This window comes from Spea bombifrons, chromosome 1, assembly GCF_027358695.1.
Source record: "Spea bombifrons isolate aSpeBom1 chromosome 1, aSpeBom1.2.pri, whole genome shotgun sequence".
Classification (NCBI taxonomy): Eukaryota; Metazoa; Chordata; class Amphibia; order Anura; family Pelobatidae; genus Spea; species Spea bombifrons.
In genome coordinates this window covers 77,215,047-77,236,889 of record NC_071087.1, presented here as the reverse complement: position 1 = coordinate 77,236,889, position 21,843 = coordinate 77,215,047, and the positions used below count along the sequence as shown (strand labels likewise).

The 21,843-nt window shown below is 40.4% G+C and overlaps 1 protein-coding gene across 1 annotated transcript; it reads left to right on the top strand.

Moving 5' to 3' along the window:
* The first annotated feature begins 3,615 nt into the window (after positions 1 to 3,615).
* LOC128491938 (occludin-like) lies at positions 3,616 to 16,892 on the top strand. Its single transcript, XM_053464336.1, has 9 exons — positions 3,616 to 3,656; positions 4,332 to 4,371; positions 5,174 to 5,896; positions 5,987 to 6,148; positions 12,316 to 12,470; positions 14,884 to 15,048; positions 15,499 to 15,670; positions 15,776 to 15,817; positions 16,181 to 16,892. The coding sequence occupies exons 3-9, from the start codon at positions 5,189 to 5,191 to the stop codon at positions 16,280 to 16,282; spliced, it is 1,506 nt and encodes a 501-aa protein (XP_053320311.1). The 5' UTR covers positions 3,616 to 3,656; positions 4,332 to 4,371; positions 5,174 to 5,188; the 3' UTR covers positions 16,283 to 16,892.
* Positions 16,893 to 21,843: the final 4,951 nt, after the last annotated feature.

The following is a 21,843-nucleotide window of genomic DNA, read 5'->3' as shown; positions in this document are numbered from 1 at the left end:
TAGGGTTTCAAAAACAATTGTGAGGTTAGAGGCTCACACATTTGTTAGACTGGGGAATGTATGGATATTTGTGTGAGAAAGATGTATTAATATGTATCAGGTAGGGAATCGTACATTCTTCTGGAAGGCTTGCCACAATATTTTGGAGTGTGTCTGTGGGATTTTGTGCCTGTTCAGCCAAAAGGGCATTTGTGAGGTCAGACCTGGGCCATAGTCTCCATTCCAATTCATCCCAAAGGTGTTCAGTGGGGTTGTCAGGGTTCTGTGCAGGCCACTCAAGTTCCTTTACAACAAACTGGCCAATACATTTTTGTATGGACTTTGCTTTGTGCACAGGGGCACAGTCATGCTGGAACAGGAATGGCCTTCACTAAACTGGTGCCACAAATGTGTCTAAACTGTGTATGCTGTAGCATTAACCTTACCCTTCACTGGAACTACTTGTCCTAGCCCAAACCCCGGAAAACAGTTCTAGGCCATTATGCCTGCTCCACCAAATTTTATTGTAGGGACTATACATTCTGGTAGGTAGCATTATTGTTCTTACTGAAAAGAACCTTTTTTCCGCTGCTTTAAGTGAAAAACATTTTTTTTCAGCCTGAAAGGATGATCTCTTGTTTATTGCACAGTACTATTAATGAACAGGTTATCAGAGAGCGCCCCCAACTTCCACAGCTTGTCTGTGCCATCATTGCCCCCACACAAATGGTCTGTGACTTCTTTGCCCCCCTTCCCACATATTCAAACATACTTACACAATTATACACCCATGCTCTCACATACACAAGTAAACATGGATGCTCTCTCACACACACACACAAGTACATATGCATCCTCACACACACTCACACACACACAGGTACACATGCATGCTATCCCACACACACATTAATGCACATGCATGCACTCGCTCACTCACACACACACACAAGTACACATGCATGCTCACAAACACACACAAGTACACATGCATGCACACAAACATACGTACACATGCATGCTCTTTCACACACACAAGTACACATGCATACTCACACACACACACACAAGTACATGTGCATGCTCTCACACACACACATGCATGCTCACACAAGTACACATGCATGCTCTCACACACACAAGTACATGTGCAGGCTCTCAGAAGCAAGTACACATCTATATATATCAAACACATATGTCCCGTCCCTGCTTAACTCCCACTGTTTCTGCAGCTTTCCCTTTGGCTGCTCGGGCACAGTCTGCAGCCTCGGTTTCCCCGCGGGGTCACATGACGTCACGTGACCCCTATATGTTCCTGTCTCCCCGTGCCGGTTCAAAATAGTTTAGAAAGGGCCCTTCTGACCTGGATCGGGGTCCAGGATGGAAGGGCCCTTTCTAAACAATTTTGAACCGGTACTAGGAGACAGGAAGAAGGGGTCGCAGGGGTCACACCGGGCCCCCTGTAGTTACGCCAGTGATTGTCCCCATATGTATTTGCATAATGCTATAATATCCCTCTAAGATATCTTTTATATAATGTGAACAAATTCAACTTCTCTAGCCTTTCCTCATAATAAAGTGTTTTTATTTCTCTGTGAGAGAGCCCAGCAGGTCCCTTTATGACTTGCTGGATGATTTTAGGTCTTGGTTTTTGAGAGTGAGGATAACATCTTGCTGTTTGTGAGACTTTGACAGGAATGTCACTTCTGGAATCTGTTTGGTGAATATGACAGTGTGACAGAGCCCACAAAATGGCTGTGACAATTTGAAGGAGCCGTAGAAATGGCAGTGTAACTTTTTCCAGACTGATATGCATCAACAACTGTTTTGAGTTTTTTCATGCTGTGGATTTGGAACTTTGTGTGGTGATAACATCACTCTGATGACAAGGGCCAATGTTAGTCAGATTTACACATCCCCATCAGTTTTCTCTCCTCTAACTCCCTACTTTACCCTCAACAATCTGGCTTCTGCTCACAGCACTCTACTGAGACAGCTCTCAACAAAATGTTTAAGGATCTCCTTGGAGCTAAAACAGAAAGTTATTTATCTCTGCTTATACTCTTGTACCTCTCCGCAGTCTTTGACATTGTTTACCATCGCCTTCTTCTGCAAACCTTTAATACTCATCCATGACATGGCCATGTCATGGTTAAAATCATACCCCTTTTACCATTCCTTTAGTTTCTGCTTCTCTGGAACTACTCCCCTACTGCTGTCTGTTGGTTTTTCAGTTCTATGGACTCTAGTCTTTACCATCTACATCTCTGCCCTTGAACAACTTATATCTTCCTTTGGTTTCCAGTATCACCTGTATGCAGATGACACCCCTAACCTACATTCCCTCTCCTGATATTTTACCCTCTCTTCTAACTCATCTCAATGAGGGATAGCATCATGGATGACCTCCCATCACCTGAAGCTCAGCATCTCAGCATTATGGTTATTCCACCATCCCCTTCAACCACAATTGCTGACATCTCTATCACTCAACCCCACAATCCTCCCAACAGACCAAGTTTGCTGCCTTTTTGTAAAGCTTAACTCTTTCCTTAATCCTTCACACACAGTCACTCACAAAATCCTGCTGCCTTCACCCTAGAATCCCCCAAATCCTTCCCTTCCTTACACAAGAATCCATTAAAATACTTATCTGCTCTCTTGTGATATCCCATCTGGATTATGGCAACTCCCTATTAACTGGTCTCCCACTCTCCAGCTTTCCAATCCTCCAATCCATCCTGAACACTGCTGCCAGACTAATTTCACTACCTACCATTCTTCATTTGCTGCCCTGCTAATCGCTGCCTTTCTTTACATTCCAGACTCTGACCTATAGAACCCTCAACAACACAGCACCCTCCCAGCCACTCGCCTCTTCATTCCTCCAATGAGTTGCGTCTCTCTTTTACCATTATTATCTCTTCCCATTTCAGTATTCTGAATTTCACATGTGATATACCTGTTACATCAAATTTAAATTGTCTTATTTATTTTCACTATACCCTGTAAACTGCTGGCACTATAAAAATAAAACTAGTATGCCTAGTATATCAAATAAAAGGAAACAAGCACTAAACATTCCCAAACTCCATCTATATATTACCACATAAGATATTTTGTATTAAAAAATATGCGACATATTATATGTACCGCTAAGCAGAGACTATACAGTACACACTATGTAAAAGCACACACTATCAGTAAAGATTTATAGGTCAATTAAAACTATCAGTGAGGATTTATAGGTCAACATTTGTCATTTTGGCACCAACGTGAGTGTTATGTGATCGTGTAATGGCTTTCATTTAATATTGTAATCATTGTATTTTATTTGGTAAAAGGGTTGCTTTTGACTTACTGTATAATATGGCACATATTTTATTTCCTGATGTATAATTTTATTGATGTACATTCCGTCAATAATACGGCACATCTTTTATTCTATTTGTACTTTTGTATATGAGTTTTTGGCAGGAAAAAAATTGATATAATGGAAAGGAGGGAGTTAAAGTGTGTGTGAGACAGTCCATTATACTAACTCACAGGGAATTCTTATGTGCTCCCAGTACTAGCCTAGCCCTGAGGGGAGGATTTCACAGTGTGATTGTGGGCAGAGCTGGCTTCTAATCATTAATCCCAAGAACGCCATTACTGGAAAACAGAGAGGGAGAGAGGTGAGAGGGAGAAAAAAAAAGAGTAAGAGGGACCTAGTAAGAGAGAATAGAAGAGGAATAAACAGTGGGGCTGGGGGTACTATAGCTAGAGAAAACAGACATTTTAAAAGTGTGGTAGCAAAAGGTAAACAAGAGAATATCAGATATGGCAATTAAAAGTGATGGAAGCAAAAGTAATGTTGGAAAAGAAAAAAGGTGAAATGGAGGGGGTGAGGAGAGAATGAGAGAGAGGAAAAGAGAGGAATCATTCAAAATGGTCTGGCATTTATACCTTTATATATACGGTATATATATATATATATATATATATATATATATATATATATATATATATATATATATATATATGTATATATATATGTATATATATATATATATAACCTGTTATGTTAATATAATTTTCATTATGGGAAATGTTGGTTTCATGTTCCCAGTTTTACAGAGCTGTGTAGTGTGTTGTTGCTTTATACGTATACGGTAGTAAAGTAACATGTTACGAGTGCAGACAAAGTAATATCAGATTAACAGGGAGCCTGTTACAAAGTAAAGTAGAAGAAATATGTTAGTTAATAGAGGCGGAGACTTGGAGTGAGAGCAGGGAGGAGAGAGATTACTGATACCAGTGTGTGTACAGAAATGCTTTAACACTGTGAACCTTTTGGATTTTGCCATCAGAATCTGAAGTTGACACCAGGTACAGATGATGAAGTAACAGGTAGGTCCTTACGGTGGGCAACTGGCATTTGAAGCACAAAGGGCTAGGAGGGTTTGAGAATGGGGACTTTGCTTTATGAGGAACCACCAAATGATATTGACAGGCTTATCAACCTTTTAAGAAGGGATACAATCATTGTGCAACATTGGAATTGCTTACCCAGTGTCTACAAGCAAAGGCAGAGAGACACTTTATTATTTATAACACAAAAGTTGCTAGAGATCAAATTCACAATGGCAGAGAGATGTGTGTAACAGTGAGAGGTGGGGGGAGCGGGAGAGACATGGGGTATGAACAGAGAAAAAAGGAGTAATACAAACAGGAGAAAGCAGGATAGCATGCCATGAAAAGGAGAAATAAATGGATTAAAAGGCAGAGTGAGAAATAGACTGATAAGGAGAAAGAGGGAAACAAACAGGCAAATCGAAAGAGTGCAAATAAAGAAGGGTGTGCAAAGGGAGTCGAGAGAGCGTTGTAAGGTACAGACCGATAAAAAGAACAAAAAAGGAGAGGAGAGAAGGGATGCAATAGTTCAAAGGCAAAGTGGTTTTATATAAAGAAAGTGTTATTGGTTACTATGGTGACTGTACCATTTTAGGAAGTTTGTCCCAGAATTGATCTTTGTACACGACCCCTAAAATTTCAAAATAGGAGCATTCAGTCTAGATACAAGTAGAACATTTCAGTTGCTTGTCCCAGTTTCCCATATGGCATAATTGTTCCAGTTATGCCTTATAAACAGTGTTCATAATTTAATGAGTGAAGGAGTGAAATTAATCATTACTTTGTTTTAATCCTACAGAGTACACATACTGTCATGTATAACCACAGCCGATACGACAGCCCACCAGTCTACAGCCCACCCACCACCTATTTTCAGCAAAAAAGCCATGGCCCTGGATCTTATGCTTACCATGTCCAATCACCCCATCCTGACTCCTTCTACGCAGAAGACATCCCCCCACAGAGATTTTACAAATGGAACTCTCCCCCTGGGGTAGTCCGTATTCTCCAGGCCATTGTCATTTTCCTGTGTGTGGCAATCTTTGCTTGTGTGGCATCCACCTTAGCCTGGGAATACAACTATGGTGGTTTATATGGTGGAGGTATGTTGGGCGGCTATGGTGGCTACGGTGGCTACGGTGGCTATGGTGGCTATGGTGGCTACGGTTATGGCTATGGCATGACAAATCCTCAAGCCGCAAGTGGATTTATGATGGCTATGTGTGTGCTTACCTTTGTGGCTACTCTTGGCCTCTTCATTATGAGTGTATCTAAATCCAGTGGGTCCCGTTCTCGGAAGTTTTTCATGGCTGTCCTAGTGATGAGTGCAATTCTAGCCACTTTGGAACTCATTGCTACCATTGTGTATGTGGTTGGGGTGAACCCAAGGTCCCAAATGGGTGGCAGCTATTACAATAGCCAGATCATGATGCTTTGTAATCAGATCTACTCTCCTGTGTCTGGGGGAGCAGGCTTTGTCAATCAGTATCTGTACCACTACTGCATGGTGGATCCACAAGAGGTGAGAGCAAATTTAAACTGACCTAATTTTACCTTTGCAGTTTGTTTTCATCAATGTTCCCTCATACTTAAACCCTCTTGTCTCTTCCAGGCCATTGCCATAGTATGTGGTTTTGCCATAGTTATCCTGCTATGTGTCACATCTTTCTTTGCTCAGAGGACGAGACGTAAGATCTGGCGCTATGGAGAGCCAAACATTTATTGGGAAAAACCTACTGCTGCATTGCAAGAGGGACCCAATGTGGAAGAGTGGGTGAGTATGAAGGAGCAGTGGACATAAACTCATCAGGTGCTTTGAGTTAAGGCATATAATGTTTTAAACTAAAAGTGATAAGTATTTCCTTCCCGCCATCTTTTCAATATTTTCAACCCTCATAGCATCAGTAGACATCAAAAGCAACAGCATTGTTGGTAGCCACATGAGTGGCAATGTCTGTCTATCATTACATGAAAGCTGGGTGTAATGGACTGTGTTTAGCTGCCAGTCTTTCTCTGTGAATATTTGCTCACTGATATGGCTAGTTTCTGTCTGGTGACTTATTAACACTATTGCTGTGTCGTTAGGCACATAATGTTCACACGTCATTTTAGGGTTGGAGAACATAACCCATAAAATGTCATATAGTGTGACTATTCCCACTACTATCAATTATATCTGTTTGCAGATAAGAATGCGTGTATCTTTTTAAGTTATTTAATTTTTAAAAAAAATTAAGTTATTTACAGAGAAAAAACAGCCATTAAATATGGTCATTAACGTGGCTCTGCTAGGTAATAACTTTTTGTGTACATTTTAGAAAATAATCAGTCATAGTTCTTAAAATGTTAACCCCCTTAACACTGTTTTCTCTTCAGATAACGCGCATGTTAACCCAATTACAAAAATGTGTATTTATTTAACTAGTTCACTCAATCACATCCAGGTATGTCTGTACTTCTGTAATAGAGCAAAAAGGTCAGGCCCCTTTGCTTGGCTACAGGGGGGCACTAAAGCTGAGGCGCTCAGCAGGTCACGTAATGTCAGGGCCATAAACATACAAATATATACACATACCCACTAACACTTTACACACACATGCATACACTTACCCTTACAACATACACATACAATTACAAATACATAGACAGGGCCGTCCCAAGACATTATGCCGCCTGGGGCGAAGTTTAAAATGGCGCCGGGGAGGGGGCGGCATTTTAAACTTCGCCGACGCCATTATCTACCCTCCCGCCCTATCATCTATCCCCCCCTTTGTACTTACCTTTAAACAGTCCTGCGGCGAGTCTCCCTGCTCTGCCACTGTGCCAGTTTGTAATGCTGAGCGCCGGAAATTGACGTCACTTCCGGCGCTCAGCATTACAAGCCGGCACCGAGACCAAGCTAGAGGGCTCGCAGAGGAGAGAGCGGGGCGCCGAGCGGGTACTGACAACTTGGTAAGCGAAAACCACTCGGCGCCCTCTCTCTCGTCCGCTTAAAAAAAAAGCGCAAAGTGCCGCCCCTTCAAAAGTGCCGCCCCTTCAAAAGTGCCGCCTTGGACAATTGCCCCACTCTGCTCCATTGTAGGGCCGGCCCTGTACATACACACTAATAGCCACTCTAACACCATATACTTACATATACATGCGCACACAACTCTAACATCAAACACATACATACACACACAGCCCGTCCAACACTATACACTTATACATACATACATACATACACATAGCCTCTCTAACATAATGTACTTACACATATAGACATGCATGCATATACGCACATATGCACCATAACACCATACACATCTCAAGATTGTAAGCTTGCAAGCAAGGCTAATGTATCGGTTTGTCTTAGTCTGTCAATTCTAGTCTTGTCATATCCATTGAATATATGTATTGTAAGAAGCACAGCATACATTGGCGCTATATATAAAAAGGATAGCTGTATTTACATACATTTTAAAAAGGTTAATTTCATCTAAAGATGTTTTTTCGCATTAGACAGTTGGTCCCAGCCCGTTACATGAGGTCATGGGTCACAGTGAAATTAGGAACTATGTCTTTATAATTACAATTACAATTTAAATAAAACAAATTTAATAAAATGATTAAAAACATAAAATAAAGGCTACAATATGTTTACTCTAATTAATATTTCTGAGACCTACTTTAAAAAAAAATTAAATGTAAAGAGGTTGTAATGGCAAGATTTCTTGTTTTGTGGGATTGGGGTAGGAGGTCTTGCTGATGTCTGTGGGCGGTCCCGCCGACATCACAGGCAGGGCTAGCCACTTGTCATTATTGGACTGGAAGTGGGGAGTGATTGAAGTTGGCATAGAGGGCATATCCAAATAACCTATATACACCTCTAATTTAATCAGGGGCTTTACCAGAACACCAAACACACCAAGCTTGGGGTCATGAGACATTACGTGATGCCATTGCAGACAGATCCAGAGCCTGGCCAGGGGAGGGGCACTCACACTGAAGACACACCCAACCACTCAACACTAACACACACCCCTATACACTGAGACTTAAACACACACATATATTGACACTAACACGCACACCCAGACACCCACATATACACACACTAACATAGTCACTCAAACTCTTGCAATAATATACAAACACACTTACATTAACCCCTTCAAGACCGGGACATACCTGGTACTTCCGGGTCAAAGGTCACCGGCAGACCGGGACGTACCAGGTACGTCATTGATGATGCGCGATCCAGCGTCGCAATGGACGCTGGGGTCACGAGGGGTGGCTACTACTGACCGCTGGGTGTCCCCAGCGATCAGTAGCAGCAACTCCCCCTCAATTCTGTGCACGTGATCGCTTAGCAGCAAATCACTAGCACGGAATATAAATATTTTACAAAAAACTGCGGTCTTCAAGGGAAGACACAGATTGCCAACGCCGGTCCTGAAGGGGTTAACATACCCAGAGAAACATACACACAGAATAACATAACCACACACACTAACATACACAGACAAAAACACATACACTGCCGGGATAGCCCGCCCACTGCAGGGGAAGCAGAGCCGGTTGGGGAGATCATTGATCTCTCTGTGACAGGCGGCGCTCCAGAAGCAAGACCGGGACCCCGGCGTCACTGTGCCATCCCTGGTAGACTTACCTCTTTAATTTTCTGGAGGAGCCTAGCGGGGTCACCCAGCGTTATTGCATAATCCCGTGGGAGCTGCAATAAACACCTGCTGAGGCATCACAGTGAGTGAAGTGCCTTAGTTGCTTGAGTGCGTGTCTTCGTTTGGAAGTGTGTCTGAGTGGGTATATTAGTGTCTGGGTATGTAAGTGTCAGAGTGGGTATGTTAACGTATGGGTAGGTAAGTGGGTATATTAGTGTCTGGGTGTGTAAGTGTCCCCCTATATGCCACTCTGTCCCATGATATGCCTCAAAGGCATTTCTGGAGGTAGAGTGGCATATAGGGGATTAAAAGGTATAACATGGGGCAGAGTGGCATATAGGAGGTAAAACGCATATCAGGGAGGCAGAGTGGCATATAGGGGGTATACGGCCTTTCTGGGGGCAGAGTGGCAAGCCTGGGGGCAGATGTGCATAACTGGGGGCAGGTTGGCAAATAAAAGGAAATAAAAACAAACAAAAAATAGTTTACATGAATTAATATTTACCAGTAAAAAAAATTTCCTCTAGGGTCGTCTTATAATCAGGCTTTTTCTTTTTTTCCTAAATTAATATTCAGATTTTGGGGGGTCGTCTTATAATCAGGGTCGTCTTATAATCGATCAATGGTCAGGCCTCACCTAGAGTATTGCGTATAGTTCTGGAGATCCCATCTCCATAAGGATATTGATACATTGAAGAGAGTTCAGAGCAAAGCTATAGAAATGGTAAGTGGTTTGCAGGACAGAAATTATCATGAAAGGTTAAAGGACCTTAATATGTATAGCTGGGAGGAAGGCAGAGAGAGGGAGGATGCAATGGAAACATTTAAATACTTAAAGGGATGTAACAAAGTACATGAATCAAGCTTATTTGAAAGGAGGAGCAATGTTTCAACAAGAGGTCATGGTCCAAAACTTGAAGGCCAGAGGCTTAGATGTAATGTAAAGAAGTTCTACTTTACTTAGAGGGTAGTAGATAAACTTCCCGCAGCAGTGATGGAGGCTACTACAGTGAGGGAATTTAACTAAGCATGTGATAGACATAAAGCTTTCCTCACAATAGGACCTGATCTAAAGTTGACATCCCAAAGTATTTTACAAGGGGTAATTTAACACTTTTTATTTGATAATTTAAGCCCCAATCTGTCCTAAACATTGCAGTAAAATTTAATTTTTTTTAATTTTTAACAAACCCATTCTATCGAAACAGAATTGTGGTACATTTTCTTCCCCCTGGAACTTGAAATTACTCAAACAACACATACCTGAGTACAGGAATACCCCATATGCATGGGTAGGGCATGTCTTTTAAGCTCTGTGGGTTCAAAATTGGAACATGTGCATTACAGTTTTCAAAACCTTGACAGATCAGTTTGCTAGGTACACGTCTCATTTAAGACAAGTGATCAGGTAATAATTATTTATTACATTTTTTATTAATACTTTGTGGTTTTTGTATTATTCCCTTAGATGACCCCACTCTCTTTCTAGGGTAGGGTCCTCCAGGGGCTACCATAATGATCAGATCCCTCCTATTGGCCAGGAGTGGTTCTGCAGCAGATTCTGAACGCACAGTAATTGACGTGGAAGCACCCTTGACATTTGGCCCTGTCTCTGAATCTGCAGCTGGGACGTGATTTACGATTTTTACACTGGGAATAATGGGTAGATCAGATGGACTGAATTATTCTTTTCTGGCACCACATTATGTTTCTATTCTATTCTATTCAATTACATAGCTAATATATAATATATATCTAACCCTGTATTTTACGTTTGACTGACAGTTTTTTTTCTGTGGGTCTTGAATAGTGAAGGAATGCTAAAAGATTTATTCAGTCTTCTTAGCCTCCTTTCAAGAAATTATGAATAAATGTAAGGTAGTGTGGCATTAATTCTATAAATATTTACAGATACACTATTATCTGACACATGAAAACAAACATCATAAAGCATGGTCCTGACTCCCATCATGAACAAGGAACTATGTGCTTTTCAAAGCCATGTGTTGTATATATTTTGTATATATTTATATATTGTATTTATTTATATGTTGCATATATTTAGACAATTGATTAAAATCCGATTGGAAGTATGCCCTTAAGTGGAACTATTTTATAACTTTTCAGAAGACAAGCCAAGTCAAGCTGTGGGAATTATATTGCTTGCCTCTAAACTGATATTTGGCCCCCCATAGGAAAATTATGAGGAAACTTAGGCTCCGTGGTTACAACTACATGGCAAGTGGTCATTTGCTATGTTATTTGTTTTAATTTAATTTTTTCTGTTACACAGTATATAATTGACTTGCTTGCACTTCTAGCAGCATAAATCTCACATACAGAGTAACGTTGTCACTTTGCAAAAATGTCATACATTCAGCCAATTCAAGGCATTGGTGGGCCCTGGGTAAAAAATATAATAGTGACCTCCACGCCAATACCCAACTGTGTTTACAGCGCATCCACGCTGACACATTTACCCATGCTCACACACACATACATACATACATGCTCTCACACAAATACCAATACATGCTCACTGTAATGTACATACAGTCATACATTGACTGGCCCAGAGGCAGCATGCCTCTGTGTGCTAGTGTGCCCCCCTCCCAAAAGGCTGAAACTCAGGGCAGATAGCCTCCCTCCCCTTTGGAGGAACGACAGAGGTGCCCCCATGGCTCCAACCTTTTATAGAAGTGCAATGAGAGGCCAGAATAATGCAGATTGGTGGAGAAAGAGTGGTGCGGAACCACTTCCCTTTTTCCACAAATTCAGCCCAAAAGACAATGTATTGGGGCAATAAATTGCCACCCTTGTCAAAGTGCTGCCTGGGCCCCATAGACCCATCAGGACCTATGTGAAGGTCAGGTCTGCTAGGCCCCCTGTTGCTAATGGGCCTTAGGCATGTGCTCACTTAAAATGTGGCCCTGCATACATGGCAAGCAGCCTGGGGACCGCCATTGAGCGCTATGAAATGAAGTAGTTCAGGCCTGAAAATGGGAACATCTGCCCTCTCCACTATAAGACCAGGAATCAAGTTTTGCATTTTACAGCTAGTACAAAAACAACATGCTGATTAGATGGGTTTATTTGGTATTATATAGAGTTCTAGCATTGGTGAAAATGTGAAGTGTTTTGGTGCAGTGGTTCAAAAGCTATTGCAGTTCAAAGAAAAATGGCAGAATAATAATAATCCAACGCAATAACAGTAGGTTGTCCAAGCGACTGCTTAGCCACCTAGAAACCTCATTGATGTTGGCTACCATTCTCTCCACAGGTCAAAAATGTCCCTAGTGGTATGCTTGATGATGCAGCCACACTAATTTACTCAGAGAAGCCACAGAGTCCAGTCCCGGCTCTCAGCAACAACAGCATTTACAAACCTCCACAAGAAGATGTCAGCGAACGAGTACAGACAGCCATCAACAATAGGTTTCTATATGTGTACAACTACGCAATACACATTTATATTAATACTACTTATAACCGAGTGGGGGGTCTAAAGTAAAAGTATATGTATAAAAATGACACTGTTTCTAGGTCTGCTTAGTCTTTTGTTCTATCCCTAAATTGACTACATAAAGTAATCCGGGTTTGATACATGAGAACAAAAAAGGCTCAGTTTTAAGTCACAACATGTAATCACTTACTTAGGGGCAATTTTAATTTGCTGCTTTTATTTGTTACATTTATAGATGAAGTCCACTAAATATTTTACCACTAAATATTTTGTAACTGACCATACAAATTAACACATTTCCATTTAGGGGAGGTGAAATAATTAGTATTGCGGAATTTTCAGGGCTTTTTGGAATGTTAAAAGTTATAGTACAAAGCAAAAATAAGTGTTCATACTGTAATAACAAAAGCTGTGCTTGTATTTAGTACTTTTAAGCACAGAGGTAAAAGTGGGGTTATTAAGGCCAATGTGTTCATTTAAAACACAATGAAAAACATTTTTATTGTAATTTTTACTGTATGTCTAGAATAACCTATAGATGACTGTGAAGCATATTGTAATAGCATAAAAGCAAACGCTGAAAAGTACATATAACCCAGTACATCATTGTGTAACATTAGGTAACAGGAGAAAAGTAAAAGAATTTAATTGCAAGCTTTCAAGATCAAGTTGTTAGGTTCCTTCTTCAGGCATTAATGAAGCTAAAACAGAATTTTCTAAATACAAAAGCATACCTTAACAAAAACGTTAAATAAACACAAAGGCATGGGGGAATTTGCTCAGCAGTAAATTAGCAGGCAGGCAGAGATCTAATAGACAGATACTGTTCAGTCAGAGCATCTTTGGTCAGTTTACTCCCTGGTTAGAGGGCCATAAAACCATTTGACAGATGCCAGATCCATGAAGGTGTCAAATGTTAGCAGGAATAAGTTGTTTGTAGTCCATTTGATGTTGGTGAGAGGATTCATGGTTTGTAATGTTATAATGGGAGATGAATTCTCAGTCTCTATTGAGGCCAGTGAGAAGGGTATTAAACAGGCAGATTAGTTTGACCTCCCATATTTTTCTCTCCCTCTGGGTGCCTGATGGGATCCCATCAGCACTAACAGCTTCACATCCCGAATGTTGTGTCCAGGCTGACAGAAATGTTCTCCAACAGGTGTATCTATTTTTTTCTGTTTGATGGTATGTCTGTGGGAATTAAACCGTTTGTGTAATGCTTGGCCTGTTTTCCCCACGTACATCGCTGTTGGGCATTTAGCACACATGATGAGGTACACTACGTTAGATGATTTGCACGTAAAGCAGCCATTGGTTTTGTGGTGTGAGCCTGGTATCTGTATTTCATCTGTGGGAAGGATGTGTGCCCAAGTCTCGCATCTCTTTAGTTGGCAGGGAGAAGTACCATTTGTTTGCCTTTGAAGGGTGCTCTTCACTATCCATTGTTTGAGATTGGGAGGCTGTTTGAATGAAAGCAGTGGGGATTTGGGAATATTGTCCGAAGTCTTTCATCAGTGTGCAAGATTTCTTGTAATTCCTTTGAGATCTTGCGCAGGGCTTCCATTTGAGAATTGTAGGTTACCACTAATGGTACTCGATCTCTTTTTTGTGGCTGCTGGTATCTCAGGAGGTTTTCTCTGGAGATATTGATAGCTTTCTGTATTTGGGAGTCTGTGATTCTTATACTGTACCCATGGTTGATGAATTCCTCCCTGAGATTCTGGAGGTGTTTATCCCGGTCCATATTCATCTCCCATTATAACATTACAAACCATTAATCCTCTCACCAACATCTAGTTAACTACAAAAAACGTATTCCTGGGAGCATTTGATACCTTCATGGATCTGGCATCTGTCAAATGGTTTTATGGCCCCTCTAACCAGGGAGTAAACTGACCAAAGATGCTCTGACTGAACCAAATCTCTCTATTAGATCTCTGCTAGTCCCACTAATTTCCTGCTGAGCAAATAACCCTATACCTCTGTGTTTATTTAAAGTTTTTTGTTAAAGCGTGAATTGTGCTTTTGTATTTAGAAAATTCTGTGTTAGCTTCATTAATGCCTGAAGAAGGGACCTAACAACTTGGTCTCAAAAGCTCGCAATTAAACTCTCAGTTAGTCAACAAATGGTTTCATTTTAATTATACTTTTCTCCTGTTTTCTCAACGGCTAACACGGTACAAACCCTTTTATCATATTAACATTAGGTAAAGCATTTAAACATATGGTCCTCCTTCTGAGAGCTCTGCTCAGTCCGCAAAATCCCCTTCTCCTGTTATTCTCACATGCTGGGGTACCTGCACATGCTGCAGTATTTTGTCCTTATTGAGTACTGGTGCTAATATAGGATACATATCTCAATTTTAATGGACTTTGCTATTGCAGCCCTCCTGTCTCTGTAAGTGAGCGCCAGGAGCAGAGCAGGGGAAGAGCTCCAGTCCGCAGAGGCCGGAGATGGAGGAAGAATCCAGAACTTGATGAATCTCAGTATGAGACAGATTATACCACAGCTGTAGAATCTGGTGATGAAGATGAAGAGGAGTGGGATAGGTAACAGGGTTGTATGGGGCCTGTGCATATGGGTTATGAATGGGAGACCAATTGTAGAGAATCAAAGGTGCTGCAACGACTGTAACTTCCTCTGTGCCTCATCTTTTCCTCTTTACTTGCATGACTTGCCCCCTTTTTTTAGGAGAAAAGTTAGGTTTTCCTTACGTACATTTTATCATAAAAAAATGTTTTTTAAATAATTAACCAAAAACAGTTATCTAGTGGTTGTGACATTACCTAAAAGTCATGGTTGGCCCATAGCTACACAAGAACAAGCTCCCCAAAACAAAGGACTCTTGGGAATAATTGACCATTTTTACATGAAATTGTCTTTGCAAAGTATGTGGCACTAGTTATATGATGGTGTGTGGTCATGGGACTTCAAGGTCAGCAATTGACCACTAATGCTTTCTAATTATTATTAGTAATAAGTTCTCTTATTTCTCCTAGTCTGTATCCCCCAATCAATTGCGATACACAGCGCCAGGAGTATAAAAAAGAGTTTGACTCCGACTTGCGACGATACAAACAGATGTGCGCTGAGATGGATGATATCAACAACCAGCTGCAACAGCTTGGCAAACAACTTGATGGATTGAATGAGGGCAGCATACAGTACCAGGTAAAAGGCAATGATTATGAGATTATCAATGTCGGAAGAGTAACTCACCAGTAAATCCTAATCTGCTCTGCTTTCTCACGTCTAATGATACATTTTTGTTTATAGGGCGTTGCTGAGGAGTACAACAGACTGAAGGACCTCAAGCGAGTGAGTGGCTTTGGATTATTTCTTACATAACTGTTGTCCAGTAGGATGTAAACAGGTGCAACAAGGGCCGGCCTTAGGGGTGTGCGACCTGTGCGGCCGCACAGGGCGCCATGGCAACAGTGAGAAGGGGATGGGGGGAGCGCCAGAGGTGTAGTCCGCACAGGGCGCCAGAACACTTAAGGCCGGCTCTGGGTGCAACTATTGGTAGCATGAAGTAAGGGGACACTTAAAGCTGACCTAGGTCTCATGTTGTAGAGGGCTGTTGGTAGTATTAAATGTATTATAATTGTTACCCCTCGTGCTAACAACTAGTTAATGATCAGTTGTTGTTTTTTTTCAAATTCTGTGTCAATTTGTTTTTAGACACCTGATTACCAAACCAAGAAGACTCAAACCAAACAACTCAGGAACAAACTATTTCATATCAAGAAAATGGTGAACAATTATGACAAGTCAAGGGGTTGAGGTGTTCTATAGTGACAATACTCCTGACTGCCACAATAGGCAAACAATAGGACATTTTAAAGAACATGTGAAAAAAAAGCTATACATTAATTTTACCAAATTGGTCCAAAACTGAGGTGTTTAACATTTATAATTACTCTACAGCTGTTGCACTGCACATACTATTTGTGTTAATGACAGCTTCTACAACTAGGTGATCATTCCACTTTTCTTGACATTTTCTAAACATTTTCTATCTTTTCAAGTAAAAAGATCACCCTACCATACACAGAAGGTCTGCACTAGATTTTTCTGATAACCTACAGCCAGCAGGTATAGCAACAGACATTAGGACATGGCCTATCTGTGTCCCAGCACATCACAATTAATTGCAGTCAGGATGCCATCCGACATATCTAAAATATCTAAGGCATTTTTTCAATGTTGTGTAAATTTTGTGATCAAGAATAATCAGCAGTGTGTTTAGTATAGTTACAATCGTTTAAATTGTATTTTTGTATACAGACACTAATACAAATGTGAATAATCATGACAATTATATGTGGAAGATACATTATTCCACAGCAACTGTGGTAAGAAAAAATACATTTATTTTAGCACAGAAAGGGCACATTTGATGTTAGACTTTATGGAAATATATTCCATTAGCAATTATTTTTCCATTTACAGAAAACATATATTGGTGTATAATGGCAACAAATGTGGTACTTTTATTTGCCCCTATGAATGTTAGATACCGACCCACCTTTGAGGCCCTTTTCAGTAATCAAACAATATTGCTTTTCAGAACATAAGGTGGTAAAGGCAAACCAGTGATGCCAAATAAATAATTACATACATAATGTACATATTTTTCATGATCAGTTTTGTCATTAATAAAGCTTAAAAGCACTTTAATGTTCGAAGTGGCATATTTGTGAACTAGATGGGACATGTATGTACTACCCTGCAATATGTAGGACATATATGAAATATATATACCAGTATATAAACTTCCAAACTGCTCAGCATAACATCAACTATATCCATGCCGTGGAGAAATGGTCGGTGTTGTAACCTACCACCTCGGAATTTCAGATTGATGTGTGACCTATCCATGAAAGAATGGAGGATCTGTACAAGCAGCATCATGAGATAGGTCCATATGTCCAAGCATACTTTCAAGGACGATAAAACAGACAGCTGTCCAGAGAGCCAGTTTTAGAAAAAAAAGGTTCTTCACAATTACTTTAATGTCATGACAATATTTTTGTAAGTATTCGGGTAGGAGCGCCACTATGAAAAGCACTGCCCAGAGCTAATCAGTGTCTTTCTGACCTAGATTTTCAGTCTAACATACTAAAGAAACAACTAACAAATAAAACAGTGTGGGTTTACATGTGGGCATGTTACAAATATGTATTTGTACCTATATATTTTAAGCAGTTTATTTCTAAAAAATAAATTACATTAGCAGTATGAGTTTTGTCCTTGTGGATGTTTTTCTTTAGACATTTTATGACTCCAAACTATATTGGTATAACTGTACTTCTAATAAAGTTCCTGGATCCAAATGATGTGGTAAGAAAGGATTCATCTATACTTCGTCCTAGGCTAATGTATAGACATTAATCTATAACACATTTTCCAGACAGTATCAATGTCTTCAACATTCTTGTTTATATGGGTAGGTAAGCAGCATTTTATCTCTATACTAGCATTTTGGTGTATCGTTAAAATTATGAAACATCTCGTCAGGATGTCCAGACAAACACTATATGACCAAAATGATGTGGACACCCTCTTAATATTTGAGTTTAGGTGTTTCAGCACAAACGCATGCCATCTCCATCAACAAAATTTAGCAGTAGAATGCGTCATACTGAAGAGCTCGTGACCTGGCCACCTTTGCCACAAGTCAGTTCGTAAAATGTCTGCCCTGCTAGAATTTTTCCCCCGGTCCACTGTAAGTGCTATTATTGAAAAAAAAAAGTAACAACAGCCTGGAAGCGGTAAACCACGCACACAGAGCAGGGCTTTCGAGTGCTGAAGTGAATAAAGCATAAAAATTGCCTGTGCTCTGTATCATCACTCACAACAGATTTCAAAACTGCTTCTAGAAGCAACATCAGCACAAGCACCGTGCATCAGTAGCTGCAAGAAAAGGGTTTCCATGGCCGAGCAGCTGCACACGAAAAGAAGATCACTGGGCAATGGCATGCATTGGCTGGAGCGTTGTAAACCACACAGCAATGGAAACATTCTCTGGAGTGATAAACCATACTTCACTGGAAGTCTAATGGACAAATCTGGGTTTGGCTGATCACAAGGGAATACTACCTACCAGAATGCATAGTGCCTACTGTAAAGTTTGGTGAAGGAGCGATAATGGTCTGGGGATGTTTTTCAGAGTATGCTACAGCATATATTAACATGTTAGACAATGATATGCTTCCAACTTTGTGACACTATTTTGGGAAGGCTCCTTCCTGTTCCAACATGTACTGTGACCCTGTGCACTAAGCAAGGTCCATAATGTCCTTGTTTTAAAGGTTTGGTGTGGAGGAACTTGAGTGGCCTGCAGAGAGCCCTGACCTTAGCCCCACTGAACAACTTTCGGATGAATTTAAACACCAATTGCAAGCCAGACATCACAAATGCTCATTCACAGCGTAAGTGCTTCTCAGCCAATAAGGTGAGAGCTGTACACAGAAGTCACAAATCACATCATATTGACAATGGCAATGCTACTGTGGGACTACTGGTTTGATGGATGCCTCTATAAGAGAACCATTCTTGCAAGAGACCAGTACTCTTCTTCCTCTGAAGAGGCTGTGATCACAGTTAATAAAACAATATACAAAATGTCTTCCCTCCTCTTCTGATGGGAATTTGACAGGCTCATCTCCCCCTACTGCCTGTCTTCCCCAGCTAATTTCCCCTCACAGTTTCCCTGAAATTGAATGGGAGTCTAAGGAAGTAGTACGCTTGGTTGCTTTTTCTTAGAGAGGAACGTTAAGCAATTTACAAATGGACAGAGTTAATTAACTGGGCAAAAAGCTCCCATCAAAGCACTTTACCTTTTGATGAGCTATAGAATCAGACTCTGAGGTCAGAGATTTTGGCCTTTAAAGCACATTTGATGAACAAAGATGATGTATTTTTTATAAATTATATTTGGGATGTTTTGGGGCTTTAAGGGTGTTCCTTCCTCACACAGTCAGGGAAGAATTAAGGGCTATTCTGGGTTATGGGATTCCTAACCTCACACATTAATTCCACTACCCTTTGCCTTAATGCTGACCATGAACACCTCAAACACAGTTGAAAAAGCTCAAAAGGCAGAGCAAGAAAGCTCCATTCATATAAATGTCTTAGAGTTGAGAGGAATTAAATTTGCCCTTCACAAACAAGTTCACTTATGCCCTACAGAAGTGACTGTTCCCATTCAGTCAAGCAACAGGAGGAACACAAGGTCAAAAACTCTGTATTAGAAATTCTGTGGTCTTGGGCTTTGGCAAAAATGTTAAAAAATGAGTGGTCATAGAGTATGTTCCCGGGGGGGACAACGACGAGTAAGCAGATGCTCTATCTCATCAACATATTTCGTTAGCGACAGTTCAGTTGAAGACTTCCCTGTTCCAACAGAAAAGACCTTTGGTCAGAAGATGGTAGATCTATTTGGCTCTCAGAAGTCAGCTCAGACCCTAAAAGTTGTATTGCAAATGTGGACAAAAGGGGCATGTAGGATGGATGCAACATCCTTCACGTGGAGTGACATACCAGCTCCCTCCACTTTTCCTCCTCCATTCTACACTGATGAAGGTTCTGACAAAGATCTGTCAGGACAGAATTTTGAGCGCTAGTCCTGGTATATTCAGTTTCAATGTCCAGACCTTGTTACCCCCTGATTCAACCTTCAAAGGAGCAAATATTTATTTTTTATTATTGGAGGATTGCTTTCAGGGGATCAGAGACTTGCTTATCAGTCTTCCATTGATGTGGATAGCAGCAACCATCCAACTGATCCTATTTCATCAGGTCAAGCGTTAAGAGTTAATTTTTGATAGTTGATGCTATCCTATTCGCATTGGTATTCCTCACATTCAAATGTCATTCAAGTTATGAGTCTGCTCTAAATTTATTGGTGCCAGATCTTACACAAGACCCCTATTACCATATCACCCCTTGGGACATTAATCCTTTATTAGACTTCTTGAATAATCTTAAAAACAACAATCTTGACTGGCTATAAAATTGCCATCTTTGTTAGCTTTGGCAGCCATAGGGGTGGAAATAATGCAAATCGACATTTTGGATGCATGGCTTTCTAGGACCCCTAGAGAGCAAAACACATCACATTTTGAACTTGCGCAAGTAAAGCTTGGTTTGATCCAGGCCTATGCCTAGTACACTCCTTTCAGTCAGACCTTGATTTATTGGCTGTCATTAGGGGGCCATTCGTTTAGTGGTGCTTCAGCCTCCAATGCAGGGGCTAGGGGTCTTCTTGCTCAGTGGTAAACTAGTAAAATCTTTGTTAAGTTTTAATGAAGGCCATCTGAAGTAGAAAGACCTCAATTTCTCACAACTAAAACCAGGTGTGCTATTCTACCCACTGGCTGTAGCTAGGTGATCGTGTCTCGTGGGGGACAAAACTTAGCTTGCAGGAATCTGTGATCTGCAAACTTTCTTTGTCCTAGGTATAGGCATGACCACCTAGCAACAACGCCCATCCCTCCTTCCCTGAATGTTGCCTGGTGGTAATCTATAAACATTTAACAAATCATATAAAGTTAAATAATTGCAGCCTTAACTCAGTGTAAAATAGTTTATTCTACATTCTGTCTTTGGCAATTTTTTCCACACATTTTTGGCATTAGCAGGCTGTTTACGCATTTATAAAAACATCAAAATAAAACATGTTGTTGGCCATTTCTTTTAAAACACAGTAACCCATTATATGCCATTCTACTTTATTATTTTCCAACAATAGGTGCTAATGCACTCATATTAACAATATTTAGGGTATTATGTATCTCAGGTCCAACATAGCCATCGCTGAGCAGCCAATATTATTTTTATTCTTTTGGTACTTCAGGTCAGCAGTAATCTTAAGTTTCATTTTAGGGATCTTTACATTAAGAACTAAATGAAATGGCACAAACCTTGACTTACTGTAATGGTACAAAGAGAGGGGTCTTCCAGCGCTAACATATCTGTGATCTCACAATTCTTCCACATACATGACAAATTAATATAAATAATGAACATCATGTCTTCTCATATATGGGCACTCTCCCTAACCTTGATATATTTCCCCATGCTTCATGTAATGCACAATAATTATTCTACACATAAGAAGTACAATACAATGTGACTTCCTGCCAAAAAAACAGGACCAAACCCATTTTCTCTTTTTGCTTGGAATCCTATATGCTGTCCATTTAATGTCTACATACATTATACAACATAGTGTATGTCATATGTGGCCCTGTTTAGTCATACAAGTTTTTCTATAATTGGTTTTTCACAATAGGCAAATTACTGTGTGTACGTAAGGCTTTTCTTGCTGCTTTTATGAA

Excerpts from the sequence above, each read along its gene's own strand:
- LOC128491938 (XM_053464336.1), top strand. The coding sequence starts at position 5,189 with ATGTATAACCACAGCCGATACGACAGCCCACCAGTCTACAGCCCACCC. Across the intron at positions 15,049-15,498 it reads GATGAAGAGGAGTGGGATAG|TCTGTATCCCCCAATCAATT; the intron begins GTAACAGGGTTG and ends TATTTCTCCTAG. Across the intron at positions 15,671-15,775 it reads AGGGCAGCATACAGTACCAG|GGCGTTGCTGAGGAGTACAA; the intron begins GTAAAAGGCAAT and ends TTTTGTTTATAG.